Raw genomic sequence first — 20,690 nt, 5'->3', positions numbered from 1 at the left:
GGATCGCTGGAAAAATAGTAGAAATGGGCCGAAATAAAGGGAATAGTATACCAGAGAAGATCCAGCCGGCCATAGAAGCTCCAATTTGCGACCCACGGAGCCTGTGCGGAGTCGCAAGCTTCTTTGAAGTTCACTAATCGCTATCTAATAGGTGCAAAGTGGTTAAGTACCCCTTTTATTGCTCTCCGACTCGTCCGTGACGGACCTGACACGAGCGGCCATGTGACAGGAAGTGTCAGTGGTCACGAAGTTTTGAAGTTATAACGGTCTTGTCTCGTCTTTTTCCTGACGCATTTTTTGCCCTCTGACTTGTACTGGCGAACTTTCCTGACGTTCTGTGGCCCTTTCCGTATTTTGGAGGTTATAACAATCCTCTATCGTAGTTTTCTGTGTTATTCTTTGTCCACAGCCGTACTTTTTGTGGCAGCTTTTTGTTTTACTTGTAAGATAAACAGTTATATAAACAGTCATCTGTCCTAAGTCAAAGTTATCTGTGCGGATTTCTGTCTGCTGCCGATGGCAGTCCGGGAACGAGTTCGCCGTGTGGCGAAGGACGTTTTTGGTTATGAAACTTTGCGGCAGGGTCAGGAGGACGCCGTGTTGGGGATTTTGGATGGGCACGACGTCTTCGTTGGACTGCCGACGAGGGCCGGCAAAACATTCTGCTGCTTTCAGGCCATACCGTCGTGCATCAACTCCCCCGAAGGAGATGCTTACCGTTTGCTACTAGGCGTGGCCCTCTGGTCCGCCATTGCCTAAAATGAGTCGCCCTTGCATCGAATAGTCAATGTTTGACACAAAATCAGCCGCAGAAAAAGAGAAAATGTCGATTCTTCTTTGTTTCTGTTCAGTTTCGCGCCGAAGTAACCGCATCGTAACGAAACTATAGCGTAACGTGGAACCATATGGCATTTGTATCGCAAAAATAACCCAACTTCAGTACATTTCATCAACAGCAAGAAAAAGCCTCGGTCTTATGTACAGAAAAAAAACACAGATAATAGGAACATAATGTGAAAAAAATATAATTTTCGTCGCGTTTTGCTGTCAGTCTCTATTTGACCTTTGTCCCAGACCCAGCCACAGTGCACACACACCCGGCTGAGTTCCCGCTGGGCGCTGGCGGGTTTATGACTTGAATGATCTTCAGCGCTGATCAAGTTTCTTTGTACGAATAATAGGGGGATTAATTTTATATCGTTTGAAGCTTGCGACTCCGCACAGGCTCCGTGGGTCGCAAATTGGAGCTTCTATGGCCGGCTGGATCTTCTCTGGTATACTATTCCCTTTATTTCGGCCCATTTCTACTATTTTTCCAGCGATCCGCGGAGCCTGGTAGAGGCTAACCATTGTCTGCATTCTTCCTTTGCTATTGTTTTTACTGTCTTCATCTTCTCTTCTCTTGTTCTTTTCTTCCTATCTCTTTTCTCTACCTTCTGTCCATCCCTCCATTATCAGCCCAGAATCTACTGGTGTTTAGATGAGGTGTTCACCAGCAAGAAACCAGCGCCATGGAAACAGCCAATCACAGAACAGGTCTTTCCTATCTCCATCTCTCCTCTTCTTCATCCTCTAACATTATGTCATGCACATGTCCTCCTTTAACCTTCTCTGAGCTATGGAGTATGGAAGAGGGTTTTAAGCTTTTCCCCTTATTAAGCTTATTGATTGCTTGACTCATATAAGATGATATGACTTCAGAATGTGTTACAGCTACATTAATGCAGATAAGATATCTGTTTATCTTCAACTACTAGTATCTTGCCGTGCTATTAACATATCACACTTGGCTAAATTTACTGCAATGCTGCATTGGTAAGGTATCATAAATAATTGTGATTTAATCCTTTCACAACTTGAATGTTATGCACCATCAATATCTAATTGAAGCAGAATGATGGAACTTTTCACGATTAATTGCTGTCGAAGACTACAAACCTTTGTTGCTGTTTAGTTTTTCTTTCAAATCAGGTTACATGTACTAGTACATGTAATTTATTTCAATCATTCCTTGATCTGTATCTAGGTTACTGGACAGGTGTTTTCCAAATATAAATGTGTTTAGTGACTTGTTTCCTCATTCCCAGGCCTTGCCACTATCATAACATTTGGAAAATGTCTGTACAGTTTTTTTTTAGTTGTCCTGAGTCAAAGCAACCAGCAATCAATCTAATCATCCAACAAATGAAAATAAAATGTAAATGCAGTGTTATATCCAACAAAACATTGAAAAGGATTAAGAGGTCAGCATTATCCACATATCTGCTCTAGTGTGGACAGAGTTCTTTTGTAAAGCTTGACCTCCTGTTTCGCTGAGGATATGCAGGATTATCGTGTGCTATTTGGGGCTATTTGGAATGTAAAAGTGTTGACGTCATTTTTTAGGTATCTACGATCATGCTCCACTACCAAATCCTTACCACAAACCCCAAATCCCCTGGGATATTGCTACTTTTACTTTGAACCTTCTCATGTTACCCAGTGTAATGTTAGAATCTTCTGACTAATTTGATTTTATCTCTAAGTGGGGTAACCTTTGAGTATTAGGTACAGTGTATACTGCTGTATTCTGCTGGGTTAAATCGCATTACTGAAGTAGGTCACAACAGGGAAACACAGCTTCTACCAGATAATGTTCCCATCTTACTGACTATGTCTATTCTGTTCTACATACGGAACCAATGAAGATACACTCTGCTTAGATAAATAACAAGCAAGTCTCCTAAAAGTTGCAGAAAGCCAACATGTTAGGATGTTATGCCAACATTTATTCGGCTCTTTTCTTTTAGGTGTGCTTGTATGTAAGAAACTGTTACAGGAATCCCTCTGCCTCTATTGTTTTGCCATCCTGTAATACGTTGGCTTACTTCGTTTACTAATGATCACATTGCTGATGATCAAAATGGCCATACAGTTGCCCTTTCTTTCATTGCACATGATGGTCTTGATTATTATGTTGGCATAAAATTATAACCATTGAAATAACACGATTGTTCTGTATTTGCTGTTCAGGCTAAGTCTGAAGACCAGCTAGCGGAGGAGCAGTCCTGGCTGTCCCATGCAGAGAAGGTCTGGCTGGTCCACAAGGGGGGGTTCGCTGGAGCCGGGCTCCTCCCCAGTCAGGGCGACCTTCCTGAAGGTCGGGTCAAGGTCAAGTTGGACCATGGAGGAGAGGTGTTGGAAGTGGACGAGGATGATGTCGAAAAAGTAAGTTCAATATTGAAATGTTTAACAGTCAATTGGCAAAATTGTCCACATGCTGTTTTTTATGATTACTCCGTGAATGAGATATCCCTCCTGCAGGAGTAGTGTGGTCAGTTGTTTTTCGTGTTTGCAGGTAAATCTCACGGTTCCCTTTGTTTTATCGGCATGCAATTTGATATGTTGTCAGCAGGCATGCCCGTGATGATGCACATATTTTTATTTTTACCATAGCTGTTTTTGTGAACAATGTAGTATTTCAGAAGCACTCTACATTTAAAAGGTTTTGGGGACTGGCTGCAAAACGTTGTTTTCAATAGGGGGAGGGCGTGTTTCTTTCAGGCAGATACTACCTAAAGTCTTACAGTTTTAAATCTTCATAACAAAAATGATGTCTTTGTCTGCAGGCGAATCCGACACAGCATGACAGAGCGGAGGACATTGCGTCCCTGCGGTACCTGAATGAGTCAGGTGTTCTGCACACCTTACGTCAGCGGTATGGCAGTAACCTGATCCACACCTACGCTGGGCCCACCCTGCTGGTCATCAACCCCATGCACCCTCTGTCTGTGTACTCTGACAAGGTACAACAGGATTACATGTTAGGCTTATGGGGTCGGGGTGTCCTTTCTACTGATCAGTTATGGAGTTCAAGCCAAGTCAATAGGAGAAATGAAAGAAAGTAGTGTGTTTTTTGGCCATCATTAAAATTTTACATGATTGTACAGAACTTTGATTTTGTACAATTTTAGCTTAACTATTCAGTATCAAGTGTCAAACCATTTTTGCAGATGAAGCATATTGCCTGCCTTTTATTGTTGACCCATTAAAAACCTATTCTGTAATATTATTATTTGTAAAAAATCCCCAAAGGCAAGTTCGAAAACAAGTCTAAAATTTCTATGTTTTGTAAGCTGAACTGATATTATGAAAGCTGACACAGATTAAAGAAATCAGATTTCTTTGAAATAGAGATGGCTTTCATCTGTACATTTAGATGATATTTCAGCTTGGTGAATGCAACCCCCTAGGACACAGTCATGTCTGACAAGATTGAGTCACCAAATGTAATGTTGTACCCCTGACAGGTGATCCAGATGTTTAAAGGCTGTAAACAGGAGGACATGCCGCCCCACATCTATGCTGCTGCCCAGACAGCCTACCGTAACATGCTGTCCTCCCGGCTGGACCAGTCCCTCATCTTCCTGGGCGCCAGCGGCAGCGGGAAAACCATGAACTCACGCCACGTCCTGCAGTACCTCGCCACGGTGGCAGGGACAGTCAACAACAAAGTTTCAGGTGGATGAAGCAAATTTGAAAAAAAAAATCCTGCGAGCCATTTATCTCTCAAATGCTCCTTAGACAGTGAAAAGTCTGATCTTTCAAGTTAAAAAGATCTCTAACTCGCAAGGCTTTCATACATGTATATATCATTGGCATGCTAAATTCTAAAGCTAAATTCTTACTTATTTCTCAACAATTTGTTTTTTAAGGACAAAGCATGACACTTTCTTGCAATATGGCTTTTCTATGGCTTGCATTTCTTATGAGCCAAGCACAACGGGTTACCCATTCTGAATGAGTGTGTTGGATTGTTTTACATGCAGAGGTTGTTTAACCAAACAACTTTGAATTGATTACAGTTGAGAAGCTGAATGCGGTGTGCACCATTCTGGAGGCCTTTGGGAACAGTAAGACAGCCATCAACAACAACGCCACACGGTACGCTCACATCACTACACTGGACTTCGACCACTCCGGACAGGTGGTGTCAGCAGCCATTCAGGTACACAGTCTCTCAAAGAAACTTTCACCAGTTTGTCCCCCTAACTCCAAAAGTTTGATAGGACATGTGAAAAAGCATTTCTGTAAAAAAAAAATAAGGCTACATAAAGGTTACATATTAGAACAAGATAAGGTGTGCTTGAAATACTATGTCTGTATACCTGCACTGGTGGAGGCAAAATGTAAAATTACCTGCACAAGAAGTTTTGCCTGTACTATAGTTTCTTTGCCTTTCAGGTCATAAAAAAATGGAATACATGTATTTTGAAAAAAAATGTTTGTAGTTATGCGATTTTGCTAACTTCCGATCGTCATATGTCCCTCTGGTGTTTAGGGCTGTTTTTTTTCATGATACAGTGCAGGCTAGGTGCATCAGAAATGCCTGTAAACTTGCATATTCAGGTAGTATTTTGAGTCATTTGACTACTTAAAACAGGAACTATTTATGCATAATTTTATGGTCTTTCCTCGTTGCATGTTATAACTCCTGTACTGTTTGTGTGTTTCTCTGCAGACCCTGTTGTTAGATAAGAGCCGTGTGGTGCGCAGACCGGAGGGGGAGCTGAGCTTTAACGTGTTCTACCAGCTGCTGGCCGGGGCAGACTCCATCCTGAAGAACGAACTTTACCTGTCCAACCTGGAACCCAACATGTTCATCACTCCACTGGAGAGGGTGAGTTTGTCCAAGGAAAATTACAGCCTTGTGCAGTGAGAGCAAATCTAAAAAGGCCATGCAGTGCTCAGAATACTCTTTCTGCATACCTGCATTTTGTGCATTGAAAGTTACCTGAACCAGACAAATTTTTCTTTTACTGCTTAGAATTTAGAAACTATGGATCACACTAAAACCTGTCCAGAAATCATTTTCTTTTACACTTCATTCAAACTATAGGTGATACGGGTCAATACTCAAATACAAATTAACATACACTGCCACTACCACTATATAGACCCAGTACATGGACCAGTGCAGGTTAGATGCAGGTAGACATCAGAAATACCTGCACAGCTCCAATTTTACCACCTCTAATATGTACCAGCTGCATAGCTGGTATTTTGAGCCCTGCCATGGTTTATATGTATTCGTCTAATCATGATTGTTAAGGCGATATATTCAATGCTGCACAGTGTTTTGATTTTCATTGTACTTCACACCTTTGTACAGACTGATGACCGACAGAGAGCCAGCCTAGCCTGGGCCAGGCTCCAGGGCGCCATGGAGGTGCTGGGCTTCACAGAGGACGAGCAGAAGGCCATCTGGTCAGTCCTGGCCGCAGTCTACCACCTCGGGGCTGCAGGGGCAGTCAAAGGTCAGCTCAGATGATATACAACTCATTTTCTCCCTAACAATGAAGGTGTTGTTTCAGTATTGCTCCTTTCTCATGAAAAATAACATGTTACCACTGGGGTCTTACACTAGGTAAGATGTGTTAACCTGAATACAGTGAAAAATGCACAAGATGATCACTCAGGAGACTGATAAAATCTGGTCTGTATGGACAGGCGGGTACTACGGTATAGACAGGTTTCTAAATGCTTGTGTCAATGGGAAAATTATCTAAGGCTGTAAGGGACTGCTAAAAAGTGATCACATTGGCCTGGTAGTCCTTATGTAGAGGTGGTCACTTGTAGTAGGTTGTACAGGTTTGACTGTATAGAAGTTGTGCAATCTTCTTGTACTTTGTATTAGATTTAAAGTTGATGAACTTCTCAAATCCCATCCAGGGTCCATGAGTGTAGGAGCACAGTTTGCCAAGCCCAGTGCTGCTCAGAAGGCCGCCTCTCTCCTGGGGTACGAGGTGGAGGAACTGGCACAGTGTGTGTTCAAGGTTGGCTCAGCCGTGGCCCGGGCACCATCCTTCCGCGGCGGGGAGCGGCCGGCCAGCAGTCCTACAGAACCCCCCAACCCTGTGGAACTCCTGGAGGGCATGGCTGTGGGGCTGTACTCTGAACTGTTTAATGTGGTGGTCTCCTTGATGAATAGGTGAGGATATACATCAAAGATGATGATGATGATGATGATGCTTTAGTGACTGAGAACAGGACTGAGAATTTCAGTCACTATATGAAAGATTGTGGATGATATCAGTAACATCTGACTCTTTAGAAAATTTATCCAGTTGCTCGATTTATTTTGTAATCGTTTTACATCAGTTGTATTGTAGGTAAGCTGGGATCTCAAAATGGACTACACGTAAGACTAACAGACAGAATTTTATTTTCATCCTACAAGAATTGGATGATCTTTACCCAATGATTGTGGTGATGTCATCACTTGTGGTATCAGGTGTCATCACATCATACCTACATGTATCAAGTTCAATGATGTCATCATCCCTTGGGTATTACCAAGTGTCAAATGTATCAAAACTACAAAGATCAAATTTCATGATGTAGTTGCTTCATTGCATGAAACTGTCTGCACTGATACCTTTCTTGTTAGCCACTCATCTTGTTTTTAACATAATTAATAAAAATATTAGGTGTCAGTTATCATTAGGATTATTTGATTGCGATGACTTTTTGATCATAAGAGTACCAAGGTATACCAGTAAGTTTTACTGTATATCATGCTGTGAAATGTCCTTGCTTAGAATAATCTGACCTTGAACTCATTTTCCCCCAGATGTCTTGCGTCCACCTATCGCTCGGTGTCTTCCATGGTGTTGCTGGACGTGCCCGGGTTCCAGAACCCCCAGACAGTGGGGCGGGAACGCGGCGCCAGCTTCGAGGACCTCTGCTACAACTATGCAAATGAGCGCCTACAGCTCTCCTTCCACGATACAACATTCACATCGCTGCAAGACAGATATGCCCAGGTCCGTACTTTAAAATGATTTGAAAGGCACATATACAGTATACTGCATTACATATTGAATTCACAACATGTATACACTGTAGGATTAAACATGTTTGTCATTGTGAGCCTCTATGAGAATTATATCTTTGGTGTCACTTTGTTTTTTGGTTGTTACTCACTCATAGGCTGTATTATTGAATTGGTAAGGGCTTTCCAAGGTTTACATGTAAATGATACTACTTGAAGCTTTTATTGATATCAAACTTCCAATTGTCTTTTCAGGAGAACATAGACTGTAGTTTTGAGACGGTGACGTCCACCCCCGCCCCCATGGTAGCTGTGATTGACAAGCCAGGACAGCAGGGTTTGGTGAGTCACACAACAATCCCATAATGCACCAGTCAAAATGGCACCAGTACACCTGTTTCACCATCACTGTTTTTCAAATGTAGCTCCATAACTCAGTACACCATTTAGACTTTAACATAAACAACTTGCATACCAAAGAAGCTAGAGTACTAGGGTTATATAGACAGTTATTTTAAGTGTCATTGTCATCTTGTTCATCTTTTTCATCCAACCACTTTTTTGGCTGGTAATGTAAACTTTGCATGGCTGTATTGTCCTGCATGAGCTCATATGGTTAAAGGTTAACATTTCATCTGTATCACATCTAACAGTGATGTAACTCGCTTTTAAGTTTGCTGCATGTATTTTTTTTTACACTAACCTGCCTTCCATTTTTGTTTTGTTTCTCCATATTAACCCCTGCATGTAGGAAAAGAGGGTGAGTTTCTGCTATTCATCTGGGCATTTTGTAACTCATATCACGACTAGTTACTTCAAGGATTGCATGAAAATAACCTATTAGTAATCACCTTTGCTACTCATGTTCCCTTTCTTTCATACTCATACTCACAGTGTCTTCTTTTCTATAGTAGATCCCAAGGTATTTATTTGCACAAAAGTACACACCACAGAGAACCAGGCCTGGAAAAGGATGATCATAAAACATTGCAAGAATGTGCACTAGAACATACATTGGATGTTTTTTGGATGACCCATTTTAAGAAACAGAGCTTACTCAGGAAGAAATTTGTAACAATACTCACAACATTGTCAGGTTTTACTGCAAGCAGTATTTTCAATTGCATACTGTAACAAGATAACTGCTGAATAACACAATTTTGCGGACATTTTTTTTTGCTCTCATAGTCCTAACTATAAACTAATAACCTAAAAGTGTTTAGATTATATTCTGAGTCTGAGTTCCCATTGACATGGCCATCATGTTTGTGTGCTGTGTTTGTGTATTTCCCTGTCCTGTCACTGTGACTCCCATGACAGGATTGGGACCAAGATGAGTTGGTGAGTTCTGATCTCTCCTCCATTCCATCTGTACCCTTCCATGTACATCTCATGCTCTGTCTGTGTATGGTTAGGGTTTAAGGACCAGTCTGGACTGTCTATCACAATTATCAGTTCAGCCAATGAGAGAAAGGCAATATAGCAGTTGAACCAATGAGAGAATGGCAATTAGTGATTTGACCAATGAGAGAGTATCTGCATGTCCACTCTTAATGTCATTCTGTACCAGCCAGCCAAAAATGATTGGAGAGTACAATGTACTGTCCTGCAAGGTTCAGTTTTAATACAGTACCACTACATACATGTAATTGAAGCCTTCCTAGGATGTATTTCCAACTTCTCTGCACCTTTCCTTTATAACTACTCGTATGACACACAAGTTGTCTGGATTGTCATGTTGTGATTCTTCTTTTTCCAGAGTCGGACCAACCTGGACACCCAGGCATTAGACCACAAGGGGTTGCTATGGATACTTGAGGAGGAGTCACTCATGCCAGGGGCCACTGAAGAATCATTCCTGCAGAGAGTTTACAGCTGTTATGGTGATGGAACAAGTAGAAGTAAGTTGTCTTTGGTTTTCAATAGTTTCTTAGATTTTACATTGCAAACTACATATGTATGTGTGGCTTTTCAGGTATCTACAGTCTTTTCTATCATATCTCATAACCAGAGACAATAAGTTTGTAGCTATTTTCTAGCAGTGTCGTTGTAATTTTAGTTTCATGTTCATGAAAGTTTTTCGGGAAATGGCACTAACAACATGATGGTTTCTAGCATTCACAGACTCACCTATTTTGCAGTTCTTCTCAGAGTCACTAGGGGTGCACACTGCACACCATATACACACAGGTGAAGATACATGTAGGGCTGATGTAGGTTTGTCTCTGTTACAGGAGAAGGGCTGGTGCACAGGGGAACCAAGAAGTCTTCCTTCATCCTGAGACATGCGCAGGGGAGTAACCCCGTACAGTACGACGTCACCAACTGGCTCAAACATGCCCGGGAGAGCCCAGCAACCAAGAATGCATCCGGCGTGTTACAGGACTCACAGAAGTAAGCACTGTTTTATAGTTGGTCAGAACAAAGACATTATATATCTCATTATAATGTCCTTGGTCAAAAGAAAAGGATGGCTGAAGATTTGGTGGTTTTCAACAGGACATTCTCTTTTATAAAATTCAATGTTCTTTTTGAAACCAGTATCAAAGAAAGGGGCAAGGGTTAATTTTTAGTATTCAATGGTCGCTACACAGATGACTATCTGACAGTGTCAGCCTGGACATCATTTTCCCAGACTTACAGTCATGTATCAGGTAGCAGAGACCTCTAGTGGCAAAACTCCAAACTGCAGGATCCCAATACATGTATACATGTATTATTAACCCATGAACACTCTTCTAGGGAGAATATCTGTGGTTTGTTTGCCGGCCGCCTGCCGACCTCCAACATCTACTCGGGGTCGGTGGTTGGTCTGGAGAGCGCCTCGTCCCTGCGGAGGATCTCCAGCATCAGGAAGTCCTTCACGGGCGGAGCGGCCGCTGTCAAGAAACGCTCGCTCTGCATGCAGGTCAAGTACCAAGTGGTACGTACAATGTACATGTACATGTCTGTGCCTGTGTTAACCAACTAGTAGTGTCTTTTGAAATGCATATCGACATAGCACTGAAACTTTGATATAGTTTATTTCGTTTACCAACATGAGATACAACATGTAATATCATTGTGACTGTATGTTTTATCATATCAACATCATGTAGAATGTTTTGGCCCTTTTTGCTGTCATCAATATTGATGATGATGTACAATGTAGGTATGTCTTCATGTGCATAAATATATCTAGAAAACAGTATGTGATAAGCTATCGCATCACAAATGAAACACATCTATAAAAGGCACATTATAATAATGCTTACTTGGTCTATTCACAATATGCCATTCAAATGTACATCTTTCTCTAGCATGAAAGTTCATCTAAGTTGGTAAAATACAAGATTAGAATTAAACTGTCCTCCAACTCAAATTTTTGGTGAGTCAATTTTCTTGAGTTTAAGAACAGTTTAATTCTCATTATACAACTTTCTCTGTTGTTTCAACTGTGTTAGAAGATGATTTCAAGTGTCTTTTTTTTTCCAAAGGATGGTATCATGGACACTATCAAGAGAACACGGACACATTTTGTCTGCTGTCTGATGCCACAAGTCAACGCCGGGCTGTGTGATCCGAAGAACGGGATGCTGACCAAATCGTCTCAGACCGCGGCGCCCGACACCGTGGACATGCTGAACGTGCCGCTGGTGCGCTCACAGATCCGCGGCATGGAGAGTCTGGAGGCTGTGCGCACGTACAGACAAGGTGAGATGGTTTCCACGAATAACTTCATAGGGTTGGCAAGAGACTATATAAGAAGGTTCTAAATTCAACAACCAGTGGGTGTTTACATCTATCGCCTTGGTGATCATTTGTCAACCTTCATCAAGGTAACAATGACTGGTTCTGATTCGTACTGTAGCTATAGGTGTCGCTGCCACAATATATAATTGTGCTCTCAGACATAGAGTGCTTTCACATAATACATACCATGATATATAGCAACACCTAACTGCAGTACAAATGGGAATCGGTCATATTGTTGCCCTGAAGAAAGTGACAGACGGTCAACGAAACCGTAAAAGCCCACCGGTTGATGAATAAAGAATTTTCTTACAAAGGTGAGATGGTAGTAATTGACTGGAAAAAGGCTGGTATGTTTAGAACATCACGATGTGTAGCTATGTAGCTTCTGTGGCAGGAAGTTCATAAACTTAGGATGTTTGGAAGGTGTGGAGAAGGTAAGAAGACAGCTTATGGCAGACTTTTTGATTTCTTAAAAGCATATTAAAAGAGTATAAGAGTACAGTACAACCCAATTAATATGGATCAACATCCTTGGACACACACATTCTATCATCACCTACAGATTCATGGGCAGATGTATTTGAGGAAACTTTGGGTATTCTGTGACTATAAGATCAACCAGGCCATATCCTGTGGGCTCAGAAAGAGAAGACAGAGTTTACTAACCTGGATAGTATCAGAATCAAATGTAAAGTCTGTAGCTAGCTTATGTTATGTCTAAAGTCAGAGCCTCCCCAGATCATGTAAGAGGGACACCCACCTTTCCAACTCATCTGGCATTGGGATGGATGTCAGTCTTATTTTCATAAGGCCAACACCATGTCCCAATGGAACAGGATATAGCCTGTAATGATAGAACTCTAGGAGTAAGTTTCTTCAGTTTCTAAACACACTGTGTGGGTTGAGCTCACCCACACATACTTTTGTGTCAAACCAACTGGGTGAAAGTCATGCTTAGTGGTAAAGGTATACCTAGTCATGGGTCGTACCATGTCATTAGGACAAGGGGTGGTCAATCTTGCTGTGATCATCATGTGGAAGTGATGAAAGGAGAGGATTCCAGTTTTAAACTTGATGGTGAACTATGCTCCTTGGAATGTCTGGGGGAAACATTGTCCAGACAAGGATTAGCCATGGACCGTCCATTCTGTATCTGTTCTTTAACTTCTTGCAGTTTGGAAAGGCTTTATCTTGTTTCTTAATCATATTTTTTTGAAAACCAACATTTCAAAAAGTTACAGTCATCCTTAACCTGTGTTACCAAATCACTCACTGTAAGGTCGATTGAGTCTCCTGCTTGTTAGCTTGTGGCCATACACGCTAGTCTAACTGTTAAAAGATAATCATTTGTTGGGGTCTGACCAGTGAACTGGCTGCTAGAAGCATGATGTTATCCCACCTCTGCCTTACTTTTAATGGAAAAATTAAAATAACTTGACCCCACGTCCCTTACAGTAGTGTCTGACAGGCTGGTATCTGTTGCCTCTTATTGATTCAGACTAAAAAGGAATTTCCCGGTAATTTGTTCAGAAAGTACGGCCTTGTTTAGGTTTTCCTTGTGGGCCTGCCAGCGGAATCTTTGAATTCTTGCATGTGCAGTCGGACATCCATTGTACAAACATTCAGAGGATACCAAACCTGGCATCCTCCTTTTTACACTAATGGAAGGAGATGGTACAAGTTGCCGCCACAAGTACAAACAACATCTTCAAAAGCCCAAGTCCCTGAGAGCTGTTCTTTGATTGGATGCTCATATGGTCGCCTTGGCAACAAGCCATTGGCCTGTTGACAGGAACAGAGTATAGTTCATCTGACCCTCTCCCCATCCTGGACAATTTCATGCTAAATCAAGCAGACACTGGGTTATGGTAAGAGCTCCATGGGTGGCAGAGGTCAACTTTGGAGGGTCTTTCCTTTCCATTTATCTTCCCCAGGGAGCTGTGGTCAGTTATTTTTGAGGCCGGACCAAGATTTTTGGGAAGAATTAGATAATCCAGGGAGACGAAAATAATATTTGGCAAGGCTATGAATTGAGGGCAGAGGAAATGCAGTAAAGCAATAAGGTACATATAATGAGATATTTCTGCAAATTTTTCCCAGAGAGCAATTGTAAGTATTAAGCAAAGACAATAGTTTGAAACAATGTTGAAAGTATCAAAAGAAACAAGTGGTTGTACATATATTATATGTCACATTAACGATACATGTATATGTGCTTAGAAAAAAAAAACTTTTTTAAAGGATGAACTGACCACAGATGTTTACAGTAATTGACAGTCACAAAGCTATAACTTAGTTTATTTTTTCTATAATTGGTCACTTACTACAGCCAGAAAGTGATTATTCATCAATAAAATGCTCAGAAGCGTGCAAATTTCAATAACAATACAGATTTCACAGTCAGTCAGCAGGGCACAGATGGACTCACAGCTAGCCTGTCCCACAAACCTGCTCCATAATTGCTCATTTTCCCATAATCGTTGTGCACACTCAGAACAGAATAACATTTACCTTTTTGGTTGGCAAGCAAATAACTTGAAAGATAGTTGTCAGCTGTGATTTCCTCATTTCTCAGAATTCTGTAGGAATATAGCACTAAATTTATAAATCAGGCTTTTGCCAGGCAAGTACTATAATAATAATGCACAACATACTAGTACAGTTATTCACTTTAGTATGATTGTGTCTCGACTATTGTGTGCTATCTGTTGTTTTTTTCCCAAGGATTTTGAGTACACTTTTGTTAAAACCACATGGCATTATCTTTTTTCTAAAGTCAAACCCATGACGATTATTTCTTCTCCTGGGAACACTTTCCTAAACAGTGGCAGGAGGTGTATTAGTGGCAGGGTGAACTTGATCAGGTGGCAAATTATTAGCCTAGGATGGGGTATTCCCACCTCAGGGGAGTTAGGGACCTCTGGGAGGGCCAAATCAATCGTAATCACTGTTTGCCATCAAGTGATACCTTCATTTTCTCATTTTTTCACATCTTGTATCTAGATTAAGTACTGTAAGTAGTTTGCCCTGTACTATTTCTGGCATCCCTATCTGTGTAGAAGTATTAAAATGTGATGTCATAAAGGTACTTCACCTTTGGACTCAGGAAGAAGTAATAAATTTTCTTAAAGGTACAAAGTAATTACTGGTAGTGTGACACTCACCTTTTTGGTTGCTAGATTGTTATGCTGATATTGGACCATAAAAACAATGCAGGGCAACTTGTGATATGGTAGATATTTGTTTTATTTGAAAGATAAACACTAAGACAAAACAGACTAGGCAAATCATACTGCTACAATTGATCAAATCCTACTTTGCAACTCATTTAGTTCTTCTCTTATCTACATAGCACAGTAACTAAAGTCTGATATACATGTATATTATGCCTCCCCTTATCTGTGTATCCCAGATACTGGATTCTTTTATATGGTGGGGATTCTGATTGTAGGTCATCAGCACCAGTTAACCAAAAAATCAGTTAATATCTGCCACCTGTTCCGAGATAACAGCAAGCTGCTTTCAGTTGGCCCCTCAGCATTGCTCAGATACATTGTGCGTGTGTGTGCTTCACTGCTGCCAGTTCCTCACAGAGAGTCTCTGCCTAAACATTTACTCTGGTGAACTTCGTCCGGTAAAGCTTGGATAGCGGCAGCTCCAGGGGAAGTTATGTGTGTAAAGTTTACCCCTACGTAAGCGGCCCATTATGTGTTGCTACACTGTCTGGCTGTGTGGAGAATTGCCCATATTAGAGGTGGTTAGTTAGGGTATTAGCCGTGGATTTCAGCACCAGGAAGGATAGTCTGTAAATGGTGGGTTCGTCACGTTAAACCGGGATGGGAGACGTCGCGATGATGTGCGGAGAGGTGGAAAACACGTGCCCAGGTGGCGGAACTTCCTGCAACAACAAGTTCGTGAGGAACGTACAGGGGCAGTACCGGCTGTATAAACCAGGTAACCACGCGTGTGTGTGTGGATTGGGTGTCTGGGACCATTGTTCTGTAGCCGGTGGGGGGAGGAGCTTCCGAGTGTGACAGGAGCCGCTAGGATCAAATATTTACCTTCACCCACTGACATCACCAGCAACTCTCTTGACTATTTCTAGACATGCTCTCTCGGGGGTCTATCTTTTGGCCATGATGGTTCATTTGGACACATTACCAGTGTTGGGTGGGAGACAGTGATTTATTGTGCTGCTGAAATGAGGGGTGAGGGCGGGGGTTATTGGTTGACAGAGTAAAGAGACCGCAGTGCCAGGGTAGACAAAAGATGAGTGAACTGAGGATGGTCTGTCTGCATTGTGAAGTCAACAACAATGTTCCAAATGTCTTCAGACAGTACGAAGTGTACCTACCAGGTAAGGGAAGATGTTTCCTTTTTACAATGTGGTTTTAAGAGTCTACAAATTCAAGTTTACTTGGTAATGATATCCTCATGATTGGCCCTAAGGCTACTTTGTCATTATTACATACCCTTGACCTGCTGCACTTAAGAGTTCTTACTTCTACCTTAAATACTTTTAAGATAACTTTGAATGATAAGAACCTCATATGAATGAGATTTTTGCCATTTTTCATTGTAGTCCTTTGTCATATGACAAAGTCAATGTTTTTGCATCTGTGTGGTCTACTGCAGGGCTATTCACTTGGGCTTGGTTCGTTTTACATCAAGGTTGTTTTTGTAATGATTATCCCCTCATGTTGACTTTGTTGGCCTAATAAACCGTGAATGTGCCACTGTACAGAAATAACTTGGGTGCCGTTGTAACGGTTGAATGCGTGTATCAGGCATATATCTTATCAAGGACAATAGGGCAGACCATTTGGCTAAGTGGGCACCTGTTCTGCTCTTGTCAGAAGGACTTAATGGTTTTAATGGTCATTTGGAACATTAACGCAGGGTTCTATGTGACTGGAAGCACTGACCTTGAATAATTAGATGAGCGTGTGCCAAAAATCATGACAGGAATGTTAAATACGTCTTTGGACAAAATGTTTCGACTCAAATACAATGTAGATAAGGGACAACTTTTTTGAAAGTTGTTATGTTTTGTTCATAGCCAGCTTTACTTTAGGTAATCAAACTCTCAATTGTTTTTTCCTTACCCAGTTTTTTTAAAAATTAATACATGTTTTGTCCATTATCTTTTACTTCTGTAGATTCATAAACTAGCATGATTTTATTCTATCAATAATATTTCATAGTATTATCTGCAAAGATATGTACATTGTACATGTACTCTCCAAGTAGAGGTTGGGGGGAAAGATTGCTACCTTTTTAGTATGCCCTGTTCTATTGTCGCAGCTACATGTATAGAAAAAAAGGGGGTATGTTAGAAAGGTAACAATTTTCCCCACCAACCTCTGCTTGAAGACATGTAGAGACTCTTCTCTTTTACGGACATATGAGAAGTTAATGGAGTATACTTTGTGGATCAAGACAAACTTACCCTTTGCCTCCACAGTGTCTCTTTTCTTTGCTGCTGTGTTTTTCTTACAAAGTAATGTGCAGTGCCGAGGTGTGTCCACATGTGTGGAGAGTACACTCAGCCCATGTGGCGCTATTTGTCTGTCCACGGTGGTGAAAGGTTTACTCTCTGTGTTTTCTTTCAATGGGGCACCAGGTAGGGACCTAGCAGAAGTAAAAATACAGATGTCAGGTAAAAAAAGGTACATTGTGCTTTTAGATTTAGGAGCATACAGATTTGTATGATTTTGAGATATAGTTATTTCCAAATTAGATGTTGTCAAGTCAAATGATAAACACAGAGGATGATTTTTAGGTCTCAACCATACATAAATAGATAGATAAATCATACATTATTATAAGAGTTTTTGGTAGACTTCCATTTTGTATTAGCAGGTGGCTTTTTTTCCAATTGATATTTAAATTTACATTGTCCTTATTTTACTACATTACACACGATGAATGCTGAAGAAGTCCCTCAGTTTATATAATACAGTACTCTTTAGTACCAACACATGTGGTCTGTGTTGACTTGTTTGAAGTATCCCAAGGTTATCTTAAATAGCTCAGTAGATCCTCACCTCTGACCCTCAGGCCTCTGTCAACAACCTGCTAAGTTTACTTACCCATTGTAACAATACTGATGCTTGTCTTATGTCCATAGAATTCAGATCTGTCCTGCCAATCCAAATCGTGACTTCTCTCCCTAAATTGTAGTTGGTATAGATTAAAGTAGTTGAAGGGTAACAGAGTGGTAAGAAAATGGAATCAGGAGCTATTAGAGTTCATATATAGAAAGAGAATATTAATGTTATGGCAAATGGTTAGTACACAGTCATATACATGTAGTTTTTTTGGCGACGCCTCAGGGGGGAGCCTAATGGTACAGTATTGTGTGCAGTTTGCAAGAATTCTAGGAATTGCACAGGCATTTTTTTTCCACAGGAATGGAATGTCTACAGGCATGTCTGGGATTTTGCTGACACACATCTATGCCCACATTCCTACGTAGTGAATTTCCAAGAAACCCTTGGGACATTGTGGAAATTGTACAGATTCACAACTGAGCAGACACATGCTGATTTACATCCCTGTCCACTCCCATGCAACATTATCTAGCTCATATAGCTATAGCTCCCATGATGTTAATGATGTAAGCAGTAAATGAGTTTTCTGAATTAGTGTAGAGTCACAGTCTTCAACTCTGCTGCATTTGAACAGGTACTATATCTTTCTCTCTATAATAATTGAGAAGTTTATTGCAAATTCATGCCCGGAGGTTAATTGCCAGTTACAAACATAAAAGAACATTGAAGAACAGTATATAAAATAACTAAAATCCACATAATGAAAGGTAGTTGTCTAAAATTATAGCTACGTCTAAGTCTAAAACTATGTCTGAAGGGTTTGACTTCTCTTTTATAACTGTAGAAGACACGTGTAACGTTATATCTGTAAGTCTCCTTCTCAGCATTTCCCCAACATGTTCAGGGTCACAATGTGAGTTATCAGAATGCCACAAAGAGGAGTATCCATTATGATCTAATACCGGTATGTCTTTAACACGTTGCAATAAAGTTTGTCTACGGGTATTTGTAGGCTTTGCTGTAAGAGAGAGCATCCGTTTGAAGGGAGTGTGAGGTTGTTTCCATTTGGACCAAGCATAACCAGAATTTAACTACTAGTATATCTATATACAAATATCTGTATCTAAAGGAAGTCTACCTAATTCTGCTCTACAGGCGACATTGCTTACTATTTCTAAATACACCAAGAACATTTTTACAGAATTGGTTGTGTACATTTTCGATAGGTGAGGTCTCATATGTAGTTTAATATAATATTTCTTGTGGACATCAGATATTGACGTTCAACTTGATAGGTTGTTAACGTTAGGTAAGCATAACCAAATCCTTCGACTAGATCAGTTTTGTTATAGGACAATTATTCCCCGGGTAATCATTCTCAATGGCAGATTATTTCCTGTACATTTAATAGTCCTTTATAACAGACTTACGTTTCACCTAAAATTAAAATCACACAAATCTATCACAGTTCCAACAACAGAGGAAGATTTTTACTTTTTACGATCGACACAGGTGTCCTATAGGGCTCTTTTTATTCATAAATACATTGGATGTTGTATTACCTTCTAAGGATTGCCAGGCCGTAAGAAGCACGTGGAAGGTCCCCATTTGGACAACCACACAGAACTGAAAACTAGCCCTTGTAGTGGTGAAACAGACCGCCGTGTTTCCCTGATGGGATCGGAAAACACCTCTAAGCTTACCCGCTGAGACTGGTTACCAGGCTTATAATCTCTGAACTCAGGCCGCAAATCTGTACCTCCCTGTGATGACTGCCTCAAACCAAGCCAAAGTGATCTCTCTTTCCAGCCGACAATCAGTCTGCTTTCCTCACATACCTACAATCATACCCACATTCACAGTACAGTATTGTGTGCAGTTTGCAAGAATTCTAGGAATTGCATAGGCATTTTTTCCACAGGAATGGAATGTCTACAGGCATGTCTGGGATTTTGCTGACACACATCTATGCCCACATTCCTACGTAGTGAAATTCCAGGAAACCCTTGGGACATTGTGGAAATTGTACAGATTCACAACTGAGCAGACACATGCTGATTTACATCCCTGTCCACTCCCATGCAACATTATCTAGCTCATATAGCTATAGCTCCCATGATGTTAATGATGTAAGCAGTAAGTGAGTTTTCTGAATTAGTGTAGAACATCTTCCCCTACGTATCATCGACAGTCTTCAACTCTGCTGCATTTGAACAGGTACTATATCTTTCTCTCGATAATAATTGAGAAGTTTATTGCAAATTCATGCCCGGAGGTTAATTGCCAGTTACAAACATAAAAGAACATTGAAGAACAGTATATAAAATAACTAAAATCCACATAATGAAAGGTAATTGTCTAAAATTATAGCTACGTCTAAGTCTAAAAGTATGTCTGAAGGGTTTGACTTCTCTTTTATAACTGTAGAAGACACGTGTAACGTAATATCTGTACGTCTCCTTCTCAGCATTTCCCCAACATGTTCAGGGTCACAATGTGAGTTATCAGAATGCCACAAAGAGGAGTATCCATTATGATCTAATACCGGTATGTCTTTAACACGTTGCAATAAAGTTTGTCTACGGGTATTTGCAGGCTTTGCTGTAAGAGAGAGCATCCGTTTGAAGGGAGTGTGAGGTTGTGTCCATTTGGACCAAGCATAACCAGAATTAACTACTAGTATATCTATATACAAATATCTGTATCTAAAGGAAGTCTACCTAATTCTGCTCTACAGGCGACATTGCTTACTATTTCTAATACACAAGACTATTTTTACAGAATTGGTTGTGTACATTTTCGATAGGTGAGGTCTCATATGTAGTTTAATATAATATTTCTTGTGGACATCAGATATTGACGTTCAACTTGATAGGTTGTTAACGTTAGGTAAGCATAACCAAATCCTTCGACTAGATCAATTTTGTTATAGGACAATTATTCCCCGGGTAATCATTCTCAATGGCAGATTATTTCCTGTACATTTAATAGTCCTTTATAACAGACTTACGTTTCACCTAAGATTAAAATCACACAAATCTATCACAGTTCCTGGATGCTGTATTACCTTCCAAGGATTGCCAGGCCGT

The 20,690-nt window shown here is 40.7% G+C and overlaps 1 protein-coding gene across 1 annotated transcript in view; it reads left to right on the top strand.

Annotated features, from left to right (window-relative positions):
* The window catches only part of LOC109464033 (unconventional myosin-XVIIIa-like), a 114,969-nt gene that overhangs the window by 50,633 nt on the left and 43,646 nt on the right, over nt 1–20,690 (top strand). Inside the window, exons 4-16 of the mRNA XM_019760955.1 lie at nt 3,013–3,207; nt 3,609–3,785; nt 4,290–4,500; nt 4,845–4,987; nt 5,501–5,659; nt 6,152–6,296; nt 6,712–6,970; nt 7,613–7,805; nt 8,069–8,155; nt 9,573–9,714; nt 10,048–10,207; nt 10,556–10,736; nt 11,290–11,506. Coding sequence (XP_019616514.1) covers nt 3,013–3,207; nt 3,609–3,785; nt 4,290–4,500; nt 4,845–4,987; nt 5,501–5,659; nt 6,152–6,296; nt 6,712–6,970; nt 7,613–7,805; nt 8,069–8,155; nt 9,573–9,714; nt 10,048–10,207; nt 10,556–10,736; nt 11,290–11,506 — 2,269 coding nt within the window. The remainder of the gene's footprint in view (nt 1–3,012; nt 3,208–3,608; nt 3,786–4,289; nt 4,501–4,844; nt 4,988–5,500; nt 5,660–6,151; nt 6,297–6,711; nt 6,971–7,612; nt 7,806–8,068; nt 8,156–9,572; nt 9,715–10,047; nt 10,208–10,555; nt 10,737–11,289; nt 11,507–20,690) is intronic.

Source organism: Branchiostoma belcheri, unplaced genomic scaffold (genome assembly GCF_001625305.1).
Source record: "Branchiostoma belcheri isolate BF01 breed outbred unplaced genomic scaffold, Haploidv18h27 scaffold1, whole genome shotgun sequence".
NCBI lineage: Eukaryota > Metazoa > Chordata > Leptocardii > Amphioxiformes > Branchiostomatidae > Branchiostoma > Branchiostoma belcheri.
The sequence above is the reverse complement of the archived record's forward strand: the minus strand, read 5'-3'. Positions and strand labels throughout refer to the sequence as shown.